Genomic DNA, 19,049 nt, shown 5'->3' on the forward strand with positions numbered 1-19,049 from the left:
CCAGGTACTCACTACACAGGGGCCGCACCGGCCGACGCGGCTCGCTCTGGCGGCCGCAGCTGCCGCCATCTGGTGGCGCTGCTGGCGCCAGGCAACCAGCCGGACGCTACGCCGCCATCCGGCCGGTCACGTGGTCCGGACGCCGCCGCCCGGACGGCGTCACGTGGTGGCTGCGCTCGCGGCCGGCCAGGCGGGCGGGCGGGACGCTGCCTGCCGCCGTCGAAGTCGGTGTCCCGGCACGGCCCGGCGACCGGCTGTCGTCACCGTCGGTTCCGGCCGTCGGGCGCGTCGCACGGGCCAGCGGCGGCGCGCGTCTGATGCTGCCTGTCTCCGCGCTGGCGGGACGCGAACGGCGCCTAATCGGCCTCGCCATTACTCCGGAATCCGGAGAGCGCCTCCTCCGTCAACACGAAGCGACGAGACAGGCAGGTACGGTGTGTCGGCGCCAAGACAAACACGCGACAAGTGCGGCCCGGCGGGCGAGTCGCAGAGGACGGCTGGGCCCGGCCCACGAGACGCCGCACCCCACCGCGGCGACAGAGCGCCGCCCTGCCGTACGTCGTCCCAGCCGGTGGGCCCGCCTCAAAGCGTTACGAATTCGGCGACGACTGCCGCCAACCTTGAAAACGGGAGGTGCTCTCTCTCGGCCCTTCGCGCCAGTAGTTGCCCATACTGCGCGCGCCTGCCAGGTGAGCGGCCGCGAGGGGGAGGGGAGGGGGCTAGTGGTGCTGCGTCACGGCCGGGGCCCCGTTCGGTCGAGCGGCCCGGCCGGCCCGCTCGGCCGGCGGACGCTACCCCTCTGCGGCCGCGTCACAGCATGTCCGGGGAGGTCGGGTGGCAGCCACCTCAAAGCGGGCCCGCTACCAATCCGCTGCAGCGTGCTGCCGGCGCACTCGGACTTGCGCAACGCTGAGCAGCGCCACGCCGGATGTGGCGGGGCCGAGGCGCGCGCCGATAACAGCTGACAGCGCGGCGCCGCTCGCACTCAACCACCAGTCCCTGAGGCATCTTCATGCAAACACATTACTGCAACTGACATGTGAGAGATACGAGCGTGATCCTTGGTTGCAGCGTCTTCAGGGGCGGTATGGTGTCAGATGGGAAGTCGTGTGAGAAGGGATGTTAAAATATCACATTCGAGTAAGGCGTGAGAGTGCTATGTTGTAGAGATACAACACATGACATCTCTGCAAGCGAGCTGGTGAAGGATGCAGTTATGCAAACTAGACAGTAAACGGTAGTCTACACAAGCTGCACTAAAGTCGGACCAAAGTTCTTTCGGACTGATAAACCTTTTCCAAGCGCACCAACTATTGCACTCTACTGGCATGCGGTCGAGTAATTTTCCACAGGTGCGCGTGTTAGATATTCTGCCGAAAACAGTAGCATGTTTGCATCAAGTGCGTTACTCTTCTGTTTATTGGCTATCCTTAAGTGTTCCGAATAATAATCGTCACAACAGAAGGCAAGCATTATTACACCGGCCCGCGAACACATGCGAACAAGAGCAAGCGTATGCCCTAGATAAGGATCCATTCCGCTGAGGAGGTGGGATCGGCTGAAAGCAAAAAAGCGCTTAGTGCAGACAAAATTCCTCTTCATATTCGTTATGTTTTCATAGTGAATTGGCAGTTATTGAAGTCCTGCCACTCAATGCACATCGCGTTAGCTATTACAAGGATTTCGTGATGTTTGACTGGTCATTAACTCAGAATACTTCCGTATGTTCCGTTCCGCGTGCGGACCAGCCCGTCGTCAGACGTGCTTTTCAGAGCTCCGCCTGTGGATGTGAATGGTGCGTCCGCCGACAATGTTCTGGACACCTTCTCTTGGTCCTCATTCCACGTCTCGGTGTAGCTACCCAGGCTGAATGCTGACTTATGGCCTGTGAGTTAGGCCACGTAGTAAGAGGGTAGCCCAGGCTACAACACGCGCTTGACGGCAGCTTTTCTGGATGTGTGATCTACCTCTCCGTCATCTCCAACGTAAACGAAGTGCACCGCATCTTTCCGTGCCTTCTCATATAACGTTCCCCAAGTGATGCGTTTTGAAACCACCTTCCGCTTTCTCTGAATGTCTTATAGAGACAGACGTCTCAGAGACAGATGTCTAGAGACAGATGTTTTACAGCCGAAAACAATGAGGCTTTGCAGCTTTTGTTGGCAGCTTCTTGAGGCCTCTTTATAGCTTATGGATTGAACCACGAGTGTCTGTATTCTTTTGGGTGGGCCACTGGCCCGCCGATGTCCAATCTGTCCCCCAACGGTGAGTTTTCCCCCAACCTTCTGGAGACAAGTACAAGCAGGACATTATAACTGGTAGGAAGCAAATTATCACAATTTTAGGAAGGGTTCTTCTAATTATTTCACATGTAAAAAGAGCAAAGAACATGTCATTTGAGATGTCATGTTCAGTTAAATGCAGCTGATGGAGCCAATCACACTTTGAAAGCCTTACGTTCATATCCTATTTGCCTGGGTATTTTCTGCTTTACTCTGTATGCTGCATGTTTTTAGCTACACGATTAGTATGTCTTGTTGACCCAAGCTTAGTCTTGTGCTATTGTCGGAGTGTTTTGGCATCATTCAGCGATGTTTCAGTTTCTGACAGACGGCGGCAAGTCACATAATTATGGCAAGACACATGAGTATGATAAATCCAGTAACCGTGCATGGCACGACGCCTTATAGGAAATGAAAGCAAACATTGAAAGGGAATTAAGATGACCCCTCGCAATGATACATTCGTGAATTTTTTTAAGAAAGCTGTATTTTGGGGGAATTTTTCGTCACCGACCTTACTCACAGAGTCAAAAATTCAAAGTATTAGGCGGACACCAGATACTGGCCAGCGTTGACAGCGGTATTTTCCCTTGGCAATGCACGCGATTAGATTGCACACCTCTCTTACACTTTGTCGGAAAAAAATACAATAAATCAAGGTCGATAATGCACTAGCTTTGGACAGATGAGGTTATGTATTCTCCAGGATGCGATATTTCTATTAAGAAGGCGTTTCAGCTTGTGATAAGAGTGGTTCGATTTGGTTTGTCAGTGGATTGATGACTGATATCAAGGGATTGGTGATTGTGTTTTTGCAGTTTTTTAAAATTACATTGTGTTTTTATCACGTTCAAGCTCATAGCTTTGGTGTGCAAAAAGAAAATGATCGCCAATTGAAGCATCAGAATATCTTTTTTCGTCTAGGACGTGCTTTAAACTGCGCCGCGGTCCATGGAGACTGCAACGCCGGACGAGGCTGTTGTTGCTATGACTTGCGATCGCGCATGTTCAAAACCATATTACATGGTTTTTATGGGTAATCAATTCTGACTGAATCTTGAAAATTTTTAGACGAACATGAAAAACTGGAGTCTATGTGACAAGTTTTGGACCACCTGCAACGATCAGAATGTTGTTACGTCAATGAGGGTTCCTGTGCTGATCTTGGGGCCAATTGCGCGGGCCAGAAGACCTCCCGTGTCAGGGAGAACTACGTGATCTAATGTGTCCTTCTAAAGGCCCCGGATCGACCAGGAAATCCCTCCCAGTGTTACCAGAATGACAGCCAGGAGACACTTCGCTGTGGAACGGAATGGCCCTTCAGCCCTTGACCGGAAACGAAGATGTACCCCGGTGTTCTAATCAATGAGCCCCTTGCCCGGAAGGAGACAAGGGGTCCCAATATTGTTAAATAGATTGGGGGATCTCATTATTGTTGAATAGAGGGTGTCAAAATCAGTAAAAGAAAAACCAACAGAGCCATCCCACATTTGCCTGAGAATGTTCTTTTTTTAGAATGGATTAGTGAAAAATATTGTGTCAAAAGGTTTGAACATGCCCGTCCGCAACCTCCGAAGCAAGGACAGCGATGGCCTGGGTTGCAGCTTCCGTAAAACTGAGCGATGACGGCCACTGGAAATGCTACCAGACGGTGGGTGCCGTTTTTTAAGTGAAAACACAGAAAATTCTACCTTTACTCTTCCAGCCACGCCACCAGATTCCAGCACCACCTCGCGGTACTTCAATGGCCAATCCGTTCTTGTCATCAGTCTAAAAATCGCAGGCGTGAAATATGCTCCCAAATTGCCTTGTAAATGTAAAATTTTGATGTCCTGAAGCGTTCAAAAGCACTTCCTTCAGAAGCGTTGTCATTTTCGTCCACCCGTTGGTCACGGCTCAGTGCTAGCTGCTGGACCGACGCTGCGCAGCCCACGGGGACTGCAACGCCTGTCGTCGAGTTTATTGGTACCACGATTTGCTAGTGCGCGTGCTCAAAACTATGCCACAGAACTTTATCACTAATCCATTCAAGTGTTTAAAAGTTATTAGTTCAGAAGCGTCATCATTTTTGTTCTCTGGTGGACCACGGGTAAAAGTTGGCCACTGGGCTGACCCCTCGCGGACTGTGCAGTTTGCAACGCCTGGTATCGAGGTTTTTACCGCCGAGATTTGCGAGCGCAGATGTTAAAAAACCACGCTACATAAATTGTAACACTGATCGGTTCTGACTGAATGTACTATGTAATGTATACATTTCCAGACCACCATGATTCGGCTATGTTAATACACGTTGTTGACCACTCGATCTATAGTCAAAATTTCATCTTCAAATTTCGATCAAACATATTGATCTCCAATCTACCTTCGCGATGTCTTTAATACCTGTAGAACCCAGATGAAAAATTCTTACAAAACTTCTGAATTTATCGCTTTAGAAAGAGTCCACCAAACCGTTATACATAAACAAAATTGACCTCACGGTAGCTTCTGGTTTCTGCTATGGTAACAAGGTAAACATAGCAATAAAACGAAGAAAGCCGTGTTCCTTGTTAACAAGTTACCTATATCCAGGGATCTCTTTTTGGGGGGGGGGGGGTGCTATAAGAGGGGTCAACCCTGTGCTCCCCCTTAGCAATGTTCTGGCTACTCTCCCACCCACACACAAAAGCAGATCAAGTCGGCTACGTTGAATGATGGGCAATTGAATGTCTGTTGGACCAATTCATATCTAAGGCAGGCAGCTTCCCGTAGGCTTGTTCTGTGGCGGTGCGGTGTGAGAGAAGATAATTCGGGATACTGCTGCAGGTGTTCACCATATGTTTTACACACCGAGTAGTACTAACGCTGATCCAGCAATGTGCAACAAAAAACCTGAGAGAGAGTCTCCAGTTGTATACATTCGGTCACATTTTTGGCAGTTTCGAGCTTCCGAATTGGTTTCCGCCTAAAATGCTGCGACTAGCCTATCTCTTAAAAAAACAGCCAACGAAATGAAGGTGCTTGAAAAATCTGTCGTACGGGAGCCATTGGTTCGCTTTCAAAATTCTCACGAGCCGTTGTCCGGGCCGTATTTTGGCATCTACCCTGTGGAGGCAGATGCCTCCTCAATGACCCAAAACGACCACCCGCTCGTGGAATTTCGCCTCCCCAGGAAAGGCAAAGCTGAAATGGACGAATATTCCTGGTAACCTTGACAGCCTTATTTGCCGAATGACATAGATGAGTCGAATAAGCAAGATTGTGCACCAGCGAGAAGCAGCTCCAGATGCATATCTAGCATAGCAGCCATGGCATTTACATAAAGAGCGATAACAACCCCTATCTCTTACCCTCCCCCCCCTCTCTGGTCATCGGGCCTGTTGTCCAGGAAAAGTTTTTGAAGTATGCCCTGAGCTTACCCCCCCCCCCACAGACACATTTTTTGAAACGTTGCCACGCCTATGCTTTGTGGTGCCTATTGTGTGTGTTTTGGTACCCATGAGGAATAAGGAAACCTGTACCGCCTGGAACACAAAGGAAATCGAATACGTCGCAGTATAAAGCTGCAGTCTGTGTGCGGTATTTTAGCACCGTCGCGAATTACAGTCATATAACGATTCGCTCCCGATTTGTCACGTTTAGTTCCGCGTCTCGACTGTTCGGTGGTAGATATCATGCTTCCCCCGCCCCCCTACCTCCCAGAACCGTATCACCGATCACGTGCCTCGTGGACTGCATTGACATTTCGACGCGGTAGCTCACATGGCCAGAGGATGGTCCTGAGATCAGCTTAATGTGTGACAGATAATCTCATTCGCACAAAAATCGGCCTAATCAGGCATGGGGACGAAGTCAGTCTTCTGGTTTCGAAGCCGAACTCAAATTCAAGACAATGGCAAGACAGTGAATCCGAAATTGAAGCCGAAGCCGGTGGCTCTGAAGCTTTCATCCTCGAAGCCGAGGCCGACACCAGTGGCTTCTTAGCTAAGAAAGAGCGGAAATTGAAAACATTGGCTTTTCGGATGTAGTTACATCCGCAACAATTCCTGAGAATAGCTTCATGCTGTCCACCCCGGTCCCTTTAATCGTTACTTTTCGATTACGGTCTAACAAATCCCCTCTCTCACCCCATTTGTGACGTAATATGAGGATGCTCCCATACAGAGTCTCACGATTTATGCATGATTTTGGTCTTCTCCATTTATTGCCACTGAGCGATACATCTCGTCTGCTTGTCTAAAAATTACAGATGCTGGAAATAGCCTGCCCAATCATTCGTCTTTTAAATGTTATCGGATGATTTTCAAGAATCCATTCTTTGCGATACTAAAGAAGCAACAACATGGTCAGGCCGTTGGCAACTGGCTTCACGGCCGTTTTTCAGACATGGTGGATAGGAAAGTGGATAAGTGCGGAAGCTACTGAGTGAAATTCTTACAGAGTTTGCCCACTCTCCCGAATCATTTTTCTCATCTTTTGTAGACAATTACGCGCTTGAGCTGCCATAATGGCGGATAACTTTAGTCTTGGCGCTGAGGCTCATGAGAGGTGCGTCCGCAGTACCAGCACGTAGGTCATGAGTGTTTTTGTCTGCCATAGTATTAATCAATACGAAGTGCAAAGGTGGTGACATCTCGATTATTCTGCACTGGTTGAACTCGAGCGTCGCTGTTTTTGTGGAGTTAGAAGCTTGTTCTGGCTGCTGAATGAAAAAGCTTAACAAATTTATCTTGTGTATATCCTATGTGATATCCTGGGATATATTAGTGTTATCAACATATCATTTAGCGGAACCCTGCGCTTTTAGTGCGCCACGGATGTATCGTGACCCATTTGCGTATCTTGAATGGTCAAACGAAACGTTTGGGCGACGGCGAGCGGCCGTCTGGGGAAATACCGTACCAAGATATTTTCAGAAAAGCTGCCGATTTGTCGACAGGCACCACAGCCACTGATGCTCTCCCCCGGATTCGAAATCGTTAGCGCGATATCTAGAAGAACCGTGAGCGCAATCATGGTTGATGCGAACATGATTGAAGGATGTCCTCCGCAATTCCGGTGACTTCCCGGTGGGTCGCGAAACGACACTAGGATCGAAGTCCTGCCCACGAGTGTCACCGGCCGGAACCTGACCACCATGCGCGGTCGAGGGAAGGTGTGTACCGGCCAGCCCGCCACAGGGATGTTGGGCCGCCATGCGGAGTCGAGGGAGGGACCATCACCCACAGGACCACCCGCAGGACCACCATGCGGGTTCGAGGGAGGGTGCGTACCGGCCACCCCTCCACAGGGATGATGGACCACCACCCACAGGACCACCCACAGGACCACCGGTCCACCGGTGCGCACCCTCATGGGAGGGTGCGCACCGGCCAGCCCGCCACAGGGATGATGGGATAATGATGGGATGATGGACATCAATACGCCGCCAACACAGCTCGCCACTAGGTGGCTCTGCACAGTCTGAGAACATGCGTTGACGAAAATCGGCCCGGCAGGCCGTCAGTACACCGCCCCCAGGCGACTTTTCGTGAGATTTAAAAGCAGCGAAGTGTGTTATTAACACACCATTCTCAGTACGTTTCCATGCATCATTTCTACGCGTGTTTTCAAAAAATACATTTTGCGTTGATTATAGGTCAGACATGAATTTTACTTAACTTCCAGGCTCTAGCACTGAATAGTGAATGTTGTTAAACATCTTCAAAACTTAAGGGATTTGTTTTTCGAGGTATTTTGCGTTCCTGCGTGGCTTTGCACTACCTGGTTATGTTCAACTGCCAGTCTAACCGGTCAAATGCTGCTGATGTGTTCTTGTGGCAGGCAATGGCATGTGCATGCCTCCAAAGACAACGTATTTAGTTCGGCTCACATCACCTGTCGTGGGTATAACCACGTTTGGGAGATGAGATCTGGCAAGCCTGGATTGGAGAGATCCTTCTGGAAATGAGGTGCGGGTGGGCTGAAATTGGAGATTGCGTGACCTAAAAATGGCATTATTAATGGAAAAAACATGACAGAAACGAGGATTCTACGGGCAAAATGAAAGGGAGTATTTTGAGAAAATCGGAAGGCACAAACTCTCAGCCCTCTCCCTGTGCTAGCTGGTGACAGTGAATGTCACCAGCTGTAGGTGACACTAAATGTAGCTGGGTGCAGCACCTGCTGATGACATTCTGATGGTCAACAATCAAATCTCATTTTAGCTATTAAGACAACTTCTAAAGATGTCATGCCATTGCCTTTGAACACGTCTGCTTTGTGTCCTCGGTTACCTGCGCGCTTCTCAGTGACACCTGGATTGTCATGGACTTAAGGCGATACAGGTAAAAATCACCGTCATTGCAGTGCTCAACAGAACATTACACAACAGGCTGGAGGAGAGGTCAGATTGTCGCCATGACGTCTTATGAACGGCTCTAATGTGGCGAACTGCGCTTCTCATGTAATAACACAACGCCGAATTACTGGATGTGATGGGTCTAGAGTCCAAAGTTCAGAGTTCTTTTACGAATTTCCCTGGGATTGGTAGTGGTCAACATTTAGTAACGTACGTATTGATGTATGCCATAATTTGGAAAGGAGGAGTCACGTGCGCTCGACGGGTATATATGCGCACGCCCCTGCTTTCTTCCCAAAGTTCATGGTTAGGGCGCTTTCCCAAACTGTGTTTGCGACCAGATGATCGCAGGTGTAAGGGCTGGCGTATTTCGCCCGAGGGCGAATGTGAAACGCCGTTTCAGGAGACCAGCGACCCTTTTGGAGCAAAACATCAGACAGTGCTCTGATTTTCGTAACTCAACAGGTCTCGCTACCTTTTGTAGGAGTGTTCCAAAACATTTTGCCCCTGGTAAGAGTTACTCATCTTTCTTCGCAGTCTAGACTATAGACGTGTCGTCTCCTGCAAGGCTTTGACCATGCTAGGGGAGCATGGCCCGGTTGCCCCCCTTCCCTTGGATCCGCACTTGATATCGCCTCGCAGAAATCACCAGTGGCGAAACACCATTCGAAACACGAGAGCCTCGATTTTGAGTTAAACGGCCGGGGCTGCAGCCGCGTCGAGATTTACTTTTAGAGACATTTCTGTTCACAAAGCTCTCTAGAATACTGGCCGTTCTCGTCACCGCCAAAATACGGTCTGACCATTTCAGATACCCGATCCATTCGTGTTGAACTCAAAATGGAAATATCTTACATTCAGACAAAGGAAGTATATTTTTTAAAGATTTATTATAGTATTTGAAACTTGTGTTTTTGACTTATGTTTTTACCTCTTTGTTTTAAGCCGTACAAGTTCAAGGCATTTCACTTCGAATCTTGTCCAGATCTGCTCTATTCTTCTCTATGCTGCTACAACATCCGCGATCGGCCTTTCCTTTAATGCGTCGGCCTCAAGATGAAGGCGTCGCAGGTATGATGTGTTCCTGACCGTCTGAGGCGTAATTCTTGCATACAGATACAAAGCGGTGTTTTCTCTTCAGTTTTTAACCCGAAGCGAGGACCATTTGCTCAGCTGTTACGCTATATTGCTCGTGTGTTTGGAAGCTTTTAATGTATGGTGCGCATCATTTGCCCTTTTGGGTAGTCTTAGGTATTCACGACCTGGGACATTATGTGGGCCATTATTTGATTTCCTAGGGAAACCATTAATTTCTTGTGGTTTTGGTACAGATGTGGAGGGTGTTGGGTTTGCTCTCTGTATGCCCACCTGGTTGTGTTTATCATGTATGGTATGGGTAAACTGCATGTGGTTTGGCAACAAGTACAACATAAGTACTCTGTATGTTTATGTTTGAATCAATTACCCTTGGTCCCACCTTGATCATCCTGAAACAGCCACACCTGTAAGGTAATGTTAATGGTGTTGTGACAAACTTATATTACGGCTCCCCTGCAGCAGAAGGCAAGATGCCACGTAACGGTAAAAGTGCAGTAATTTTGTGCAACCTGTCTGGCATGGCATATAGCACCCTGCCTGTCCTGCCCTGAATGTGATCTCACTGGAAACAGATGGTAGAGGCTAGTTAGCTAAGAGTACATGATGTGTTGATCATGTCTGATGCTGCAGTGACATCTTATTCACAATTGCACACACTGCCTAAACCTGATGTTTGAGTTAGGTGCATGGATGCCAATAATTCCAGTGCATATTGGGCCAATGTATCAAGGATTCATTACATTAATTTGCTTTAGTGGCTTTTAGTAAAAGCACTTAGACATTTGGTAAGCAAATGTCTGTAAGTTCAGCACAATTTGCCCTGGCCTGAGTTCAGTGCATGCATGCTTCAGCTCAGTGCAATGATGTCATATAGACATTTAATATAGTGGCTTTACTTTTGCAAACTGAGTGGTAATGAATAATTGATGCACATTATTGTAAAGAAATGTTAGCAGCTTGTTTGCAGTCTTTGTTTTCAATGTCAAAAATAATTTGATATTTTTAAAAGCCATAAGGGTTATGCACTTTACCAGGATGCTTGTAAAGTACAACATTTTAAAGTAGGATGAAGGTTCCTTGTGTAACCCTGTGATATGAGGTCTCAAGTGGAAGCTGCACTACTATCTGCTAATGTTTGATCAACTGCCACATTTTCTAGCAGCTCATTGCAATCAAATGCAGCTAGGGTGAGTTGGCATAAACAGTTTGCATTAAGGCCAGCAGCATCATTAATGCATACAATCATTAATACCAAAGATGATCTGCAAACAGGTAAACATAATGCAGTTGTTTCCACAGTCAACCAAAGCTCCATAGTTATATCATATATACTAATTCAATAGCATTGTGAAGTGAGTAATATGCATTTCAAGTGGTAAAAGTGTGGTCTAAAATTGGTGCCTTATGCACTGACAAACATCCATTGAAACAAGAAAGGTAATCTATTATCCATGTTTAGAGACCAAGTTAAGAGTCCTGTGTGCTTCCAGAAAGGTCATGTTTTTCTGCCAGAGGAACAAAACACTTCTCCCTGGGTCCAACATGGAAAACATGAAGAAGCATGCATGCTGTGTTGCTTTCATATGTTTGTGTGTTTTATAGACTTGGTGAGCTTTGTGTTAGACTGTATGCCTATCATGAAGACTTCAAAGCATCATGATTTTGTGTTAATGACCTTCGGTTATAATCACATGAAATTTGGAGCATCACTGAGTGTGTATTTATTTGGGACATATGTGATTTTGCTTGTTATGTTTTCAAAATTTATTTTGCATGGGGCTCCGTTTTAGTCTCAACTGCTGGGTACTGCATCCATGCATCACTGTGGTAGCACATTGTGGCTGGTTATAGAGGGAGCAGTTGTGTGTAATATGAGCCATTATCATTATCAGTGGGCTAGAGGCACAAGTTTGTCAAGCAATTGCTGTGCTAATTGCAGTAGACATGCCACATTTTTATCATGCTGTGGTATGACCATGCTGGTCCAGTTAAGTTAGTTCAGTTGAAAAGGAGATGTTAAAACCACATTGTGACAAAATCGTGTTAAAAGGAATAAAGCTGAGTTGTTGCTAGCTTGTGCTAGTTGTAACCAGAAAGTGACAGATTTGGTAACAGCCAACAAGGAATTATGAGGGGCGGAGGCTTGAAGCATGTTGTTATGTTTGCATCCTCCACAGCCAACTAAATGAGGAGCTTAACAACATCAGCACAGCACAGTTTTACTGAGGGCATACTGGTCAATGAGAGTTGTGTGTCTTGTGTTTGTACATGTGGCACTTGCACTGCAGGGTAAACCAGGGGTAAACCAGGGCTTTGTTGCATTTGAGCCTTGCTGAGGATTCACATTATGTCGCACTAGTCAGGCAAGTTCACAACCAGATTCAGCTGTGTTCAGTAGCAGCTTGATCTGATTTCTAATCATGTATGCTGTTCAGAACTTGTAGCTGCCCTACCTACACTAATACTAGTCTTTAACTGTAAATATGTTAAATTGCATTGGGTTTTCTGTAAGTTGTTTTCAATGCATTTTCAGCTGAAGCAGTTTGAGGTGGTGGGCCGCCGACTGCCCACCGAACATGAGGTCAACCCTCCATTGTACCGGATGCAACTTTTTGCCCCGAACTTTGTGGTGGCCAAGTCCAGGTTCTGGTACTTCCTGCGTCAGCAGTCCAAGATCAAGAAGGGATCTGGAGAGATTGTTCAGTGCAAGGAGGTGAGTCTGGGTGTAGAATTGCATGCTGTTGCAATGTGGTGGAACAAGGTTGTTGCATCAAGTTGGAGATAATTTTTAGTGAGTTTTAATCTGTTTCAACTTTACCTTTTTATCATTCATTGATGGGCTCTGCAATAACCTTGAACTGCTGAATTATGTTGCCAAATGACCACTGTAAGCCAGATGAGTTGGGTTGTTTTTTAATGAAAGTGACGTTTAATTAATCCTGCCCAGATGCTGGAGAAGCACCCACTGAAGGTGAAGAACTATGGCATCTGGCTGCGCTACGACTCGCGCTCGGGCACGCACAACATGTACAAGGAGTACCGTGACGTGACGATCACGGGCGCCGTGACCCAGTGCTACCGCGAGATGGGCGGTCGCCACCGGGCGCGTGCCCACGCCATCCAGGTGAGCCCCACCCCCACTGACACCTCACCCGCCACCCCATGAAGTGCACAACATGGGAGCTGATGCAGCTCAGGTGTGCGCGGAATTGCGATCTCTTACGGTTGAGATAACGGACCTTCATTGTACTCGTGGCAGGGGGTTGCTATTTATAAAGAGATGTGGAGCAATCACTGGGATGCATTCTGAAGATTTTTGATACTTCTAGAAGTGTTGCGTGTCATGAGCAGTCAACGTGGCACAATCTCCTTTGCTTTTCCTGTGCAGCTTGGGGTAAGCAAACTCATTCAGCATACCTACTTGACACATGTTTGCCACATGTTGGTGGCCCACACACAAGTATTTGTTTTTAATGACCTGCAATAGAACATTTTGTCTTCATGTCTGTTTCAGTGAAACATTTCATTTGAAGCTAGAGTGCCACCTGTTGTCTCAAGATCTTTGCTGTAGGTGCAGGCATCTTGGTATGGCATATTTAATTCTAGCTCCAAATCTGGATCTCTCAAATTGATTATTGAAGTTAAATTTTTCCAGTTGCAGCTGAATATTCACAGAATTGTTGGCAGCACCATGCATTTCACTGTATGGATTTGAGATGAAAAGCTTGTTACATTAGTATGAGCTTAGTTTCATTATCCTGTGTTTAAAACATTTACCCAGGGGTTCATGACCACTATGTTCTCCTAAGCATACAAACAGGTATCCTAGTCAGAGCACATTGGAAATGGAACCAATGATGGTCCTCACTACAGTGCCCTAGCGTTACAGCAATGGGGCCCTCGGAGACGGGCTGGGTCACTGCGGGCTGGTCGCAAAAATAGTAAATGTGAACAAATCCGGATGGGAACTGAGTCACCCATCATGGCTGGCCTTTTGTGACAGTTGGTTTGTGGGTGCCTGCTCGTGTTGTTTTACGGAGTTTCGGTGATATTCCTAAAATTTCTGTGCTGCTGAAAACACTTAAGTTTGCTTCCTGTGGGGCAACGATGAAATGAACGGTGTCTCGCCTGCTTTCGCGGTTGCGTAGCAACTAAATACCGCACTACCGAAAAGTGCGTTATGTATCATTAGGCCGCGGTTAAGTCACTGTAGGCATGGGATGCGTCATATCACCCTGCGCAGCAATTGGCTTCATTAGTAAAATGTTTGGCTTCATGGGCAACAAATTGGCTTTATTAGTAGCAATACTGCAAATGATTAAAAATTGCCTGAATGAAATAAGCATTTGAACCTGTGTGATTATGTTTTGAGCAGAGCCTCCAAATGCAGCGCTAGCTTGCTTTAAGGAGTATCCAAAGAGCCTAAGGACTGTGGAAGTTAGTTTTTACAGTAACCTAGACACCATTTTGTGCTTGGAAAGCTTAGTTGAGTGAGGTAGGATTATCTGCATTTTGAACAGGTCTGATCAATATTCCACATTTGCATGGAAGCCGGTGTGTGGTTTGGTCAATGTGGCACTATTGACAACCAGTATACTACTGAATTTTCTTCACAAAACACCGCAAAACGTTCCAGTTTTTGTTCGTTCTCATCGAGGACATGCACCTGCGCTGATTAACCAGTACTGGTGCTTCCAAATATTTTCGCGAAATCCCCGGATGCCAAGTTAGTTTTGTGACTAGAATGCAATGCTCGCATCGAGTCGCGCCGTGCCCTTGACTGTGGTGTAGACCACGAACTCTAAAGTGACCTCACGACCGTCGTTTCGTGCGGTTCAGATCTGTTGGTGATGTGTTGATGATCTGTTCAGATAATGCGCGTGGAAAAGATCCAGAACAAGGACTGCAAGCGGCCGATCGTGACGCAGTTCCACAAGTCCAAGATCCGGTTCCCGCTGGCCTACCACGGCGTCTTCCGCGACAAGAAGACCAAGAGGTTCACCAGGAACGCGCCCAGGATAAATTTCCAGTGAATGTTTTGACAACAAATAAAGAACATGGCGCCAATTTGTGTTGTCCTTGGGAGGGTACTGCTATCGCATTTTGGAGTTGAATGACACTTAGGCTTGAGTAAACTACCTTGGGGCAGGTCTTCACGCCACACACGTCAGTGTTCTGGTAAGCTCGCAGGGTTTGTGGGCGTGTGTCTACTGACCGCGACTGTTTCCGACACGCTACGCTCTGAGGGCGGGCCATCAGCCTCCTTTGCTCTTTCTCCTGCCATGCGCGGCAGGCACAGGTCAAGGGTTGGCTAGTGATGAAGTGGAGCTCTGCGATTATGTCCAGAACTAGCCCTGTGTTCGAGGCGGATCAAATTTGTCACCCCGCTTTTGCAGTAAGATCATCGCCAGCTGCTAGAAGTCAAAAGTGGCCGTGGAATCGGAGGGCTTAGTTGTACGGACCATCCTTGTCGAGATCCGCGGTGCTCCGCAGGAGCGACGCGGTGCGCGTGCAGGGCATCTGCCACGAATGGGCACATGGAGGGTATTTACGTTTTTGGTGTGCCAGGGACTCGTATATTAGACGTCTTGCGCTACTATCGTACAGTTACCTGTCCTGGACTAAGAGAATTTCTTACCAACCTAGGACGGGCCACGAAAAACGCTGGGAGCCACAAGATTCCTTCCATGCGGCGTGCCCACTTTCCATCTCAGTTTTCCAAAGTCATATTGAGCCCGGTGGAGTACATCTGATTATATACCCATTGGCCATTTTACAACATAAACTTTTGTGCTGTGGCAAACATCAATTTGATATACCAGCAGGCTGGGAACTCCGTGCGACTTCGTCGCCGGCCGCCGGAAATCATACTTGGCCAGAAGATGGCGTTGCTATCGCGCCACCAGTTAGCTGCAGTCGCTATGCACCACTGCTGCGTGTAGATGGCGCTAGGGGCGAGGACACCACCCTGCATTCTCAGTGGGTGGGGATGAGCAACCATTGGTCTAGATATGTGCTTGGACTCTCTTGGCTTCGACAACTCGGTGTAAAACAGCACCAGGCGGAAACAACTGCAATGTCATGCACTTGACATAGTGATTTTGAACACGAAGGAAGTCAGGACACTAATGTGCGAATGGGGCATCGGCATTGCCGTGGGTTTGCAAATGATTTGTTTTGGGGGGAGGGGGAGTATCGGTGGAATGCGACGGAAACAGCGGCTCCTTTCATTGACACGCCCCGCGCGTCTTTGGTGCGAGTGATCATGTGCATTCGCAACCGCGCACGCAAAAATAATGCATTAACACTTATTTGAGTAACAAGTGGATGTTTCTCGCCGCCCGCGTACCAACGATGCCCAATGGGCTTATCCTTTCCCCATCTGAAGATGTAATCGTCTGATCAGAATAATTCAAACGCTGATCGCTGGCCCTTGTCGATTCCCTTAGGATTGCTCAGCTGACATATGGCATATGTCAGGTAACTAACGATGTCACAGTCCGCGCCGACAAACATCAAATATCAAATTTTGGAGTCATTTGAAGCACTCCAATGCCCTCACCGTGCAAATGTAATTGGTCTACAAATGTCAAATTATGCCTTAGTTGCTTGCGCTCGCACAATCCTGGTGAGTTCTGATTTGTATAGCATGTTCCCCGGTGCCAGCATCTTGCTCGTTTCGGTGAAGGTGCTTATTAACTCCCATTCGCCTATGTATGTATGCCGTGCTGGAGCACAGTATGTGGGACGGATTCTAACGGAAAGAGGGAGCGGCTGAGCAGCCGTCGCCAGTACTGACAAAAAGGAACATCCTACAAGAATGAGGAGATTCCGCCACTTCTTACGAAGCATGTGCATACACATGCAAACCGTTTTCCGCTAAGCCCAAAGCCTTTACCTGGGGTCTGGTACGTTTCGGGCTGAAATTTATGTGTCCATGTAGGCAGAGTTTTTTTTCAGCTGACTACTCACGACAACATACCACAGTTTCAGCGAAAAGGAGTAACGTCAGTTTGATCTGTCCGCGTCTGAATGAGCTGTCCCGGGGCTTTGCAATTAAATCGCTACACCATGATTTCAGTACGAACGCATCATTCAGAGCATCATCATACCAGTTAAGTGTGGTGACATAGGCTTCGTCATAACATAGACATGCATACCAGTCCCAGTTACAGTACCTACGCATCGCGAATATATTCCCCAAACGCTAATAGGTATACCGCCTAGGGTATCAATAAGCTATCGATGCTGGTTTGCCCCCGTGCCTTCAACGATTGTTTCGGTTACTTGCCGTACATCTGCACTCACTTCTCTAGTCTCGTTACTAAGTTACGACACTTGGACTCTGCGTGCCGCTGCCCGTGGTCATATCTATGATATTTAAAACAAAACAGTTTTCCTGAAGACTAGATTCTGGAATTATATCCGGTAGTGTCGTGGTGATAACTTCACGTGAATCTGACGATGGGGAGGGGCTAAGGCTCCGAACCCCCCCCCCTCCCCCCCCCTCCTGGCTGCGTCACTGCAGCGAAGGTTTTCAGTTGGCTTTTTGAGGATTTTCTTTTCCGCAAACAAATCAGAAACTTTACCATATCTTCATGGCACCAAAGATAGCGCGTGCAGCGCTTCGTTCGACGTACGTGGCCCAAAACACGAGGTAACTCCAAATCTTAGTCATCAGTCACCAGACAATGCTCTTTGGTCGCTACCATGATGGCCGCAGCCTGTCTGTTATCCTGAAAGTTTTCTTTCTGCATTAGATAGCGTCTCTGTGCACTCCCTGCAGCCTGACACTACTGGAAAGCGTGACCAATGACCGCCTCTGTACTCTTGATCTGTGTCTCGGCCGGGCAGCTTGTGACGGTCCAGTTGCGGCTGAGCTTTTTGACCAATGACCGCCTCTGTACTCTTAATCTGTGCCTCGGTCTAGCAGCTTGTGACGGTCCAGTTGGGGCTAAATATTTGACCAATGACCGCCTCTTTACCCTTGGTCTTTGTCTCGGTCGAGCAGGTTATGACGGTCCAGTTGGGGCTAAATATTTAACCAATGACCGCCTCTTTATTCTTGATCTGTGTCTCGGCCGAGCAGCTTGTGACGGTCCATTTGGGGCTGAGCTAGTCGACGGATGCCGCGTACACTGCTGCCCAGCAGGCTATTTCACCTCCAAACATTAGCAACGTCAGGCAGACGAACGGCGCCTTAAAACCATGCATCCATAGCACGAAACTGGCCCAGGTTTTTTGGCTGTTCGAAATTTCTTGATTCCATCGTGTGAAGTGAGCATTTCGACTCTTTTGAACATGATGTCGGGCTTTGTGGTCGGAACACGCTGTTTTGTCATGCATCTGGGGATGTTTCGGACACCGATCGGAGATCAAATGCCCGGCTTTCGACAGAAGAAAACCAAGTTAGCTTTTGATAAGTAGCTGTAAATGGTTTGTCATGTCGTTATTGTCACTGAGTTCTTGCGAAGGTAACATGGCTGCGCTTTGCCTTCCAATGACGATGTTTTCCTTAACAGTGCAAGCATGGCACAGAGCTGTATGTAACCGTTCCCCTGAGACAGGTGACAGTGCAAGCATGGCACAGAGCTGTCTGTAACCGTGCCCCTGAGACAGGTGACAGTGCAAGCATGGCACAGAGCTGTCTGTAACCGTGCCCCTGAGACAGGTGACAGTGCAAGCATGGCACAGAGCTGTCTGTAACCGTGCCGCTGAGACAGGTGACAGTGCAAGCATGGCGCAGAGCTGTCTGTAACCGTGCCGCTGAGACAGGTGAGTGTCAAAGCACGGACTGAAAGGGTCAAACTGGAGTTTGGGCGGGACAAACTGACCCGAAAACTGCATTTCCAATAAGGTGTTGTAAAATGCATTCTACGAGCAAAATTGAAGGGAGAAAATTCCAGTTTGGAAAAGCCGGGAGGCATGTCCGCACAGCCCCTTTGATGGTGCACCCAATACTCCAGCGGAATAACCCAGGCAGAATTCCCTAGGACGTACACATCAGGTGGTATCGGGCTAGGATCAGCGTGCCATCTCGATATCATCCAATTTTTTACGTTGTATACAGCTCTTATAGGTAAGGCTTATAGTGGTTGAATGCCATGTATATCCTGACACTGGGTGCGTGTTGAGAAGGCTTATCATTTGGACATGCGTCGTCTGCTCATAAATTCGCGAATGATTCGGTCCCCAGTTTCATGTCACATCTCTATACGATCCCATGTTAGTTACACTGTCATGAATAATGCAATTAACAAGCTTGTAGCCGCATGGGCAAGACGATACTCATTGCCAGTGATTGTGTGCGCGTCTTTACCCCGTCGTCACTTGATGAAACCCCTTAACTC

The 19,049-nt window shown here is 47.9% G+C and overlaps 1 protein-coding gene across 2 annotated transcripts; it reads left to right on the plus strand.

The window, feature by feature from the left end:
* The first annotated feature begins 9,551 nt into the window (after positions 1-9,551).
* Positions 9,552-14,766, plus strand: LOC119107091 (60S ribosomal protein L18a). Of its 2 annotated transcripts, XM_037230451.1 has the most exons (5): positions 9,626-9,672; positions 10,159-10,182; positions 12,233-12,412; positions 12,647-12,823; positions 14,571-14,766. In XM_037230451.1, the coding sequence occupies exons 1-5, from the start codon at positions 9,658-9,660 to the stop codon at positions 14,730-14,732; spliced, it is 558 nt and encodes a 185-aa protein (XP_037086346.1). In that variant the 5' UTR covers positions 9,626-9,657; the 3' UTR covers positions 14,733-14,766. The 2 variants fall into 2 exon arrangements, with proteins under 2 accessions (XP_037086347.1, XP_037086346.1); XM_037230452.1 differs by lacking the exon at positions 10,159-10,182 and having other exon boundaries at positions 9,552-9,672.
* Positions 14,767-19,049: the final 4,283 nt, after the last annotated feature.

The sequence above is a fragment of the Pollicipes pollicipes genome, unplaced genomic scaffold (genome assembly GCF_011947565.3).
Source record: "Pollicipes pollicipes isolate AB1234 unplaced genomic scaffold, Ppol_2.1 Scaffold_6686;HRSCAF=7923_pilon_pilon_pilon, whole genome shotgun sequence".
Taxonomy (NCBI): Eukaryota; Metazoa; Arthropoda; class Thecostraca; order Pollicipedomorpha; family Pollicipedidae; genus Pollicipes; species Pollicipes pollicipes.

What these genes read in the sequence shown, in the direction of transcription:
- LOC119107091 (XM_037230451.1), top strand. An exon ending in AGATTGTTCAGTGCAAGGAG is followed by an intron (nt 12,413 to 12,646) that starts GTGAGTCTGGGT and finishes AATCCTGCCCAG; the next exon opens with ATGCTGGAGAAGCACCCACT. An exon ending in CGCGTGCCCACGCCATCCAG is followed by an intron (nt 12,824 to 14,570) that starts GTGAGCCCCACC and finishes TGATCTGTTCAG; the next exon opens with ATAATGCGCGTGGAAAAGAT.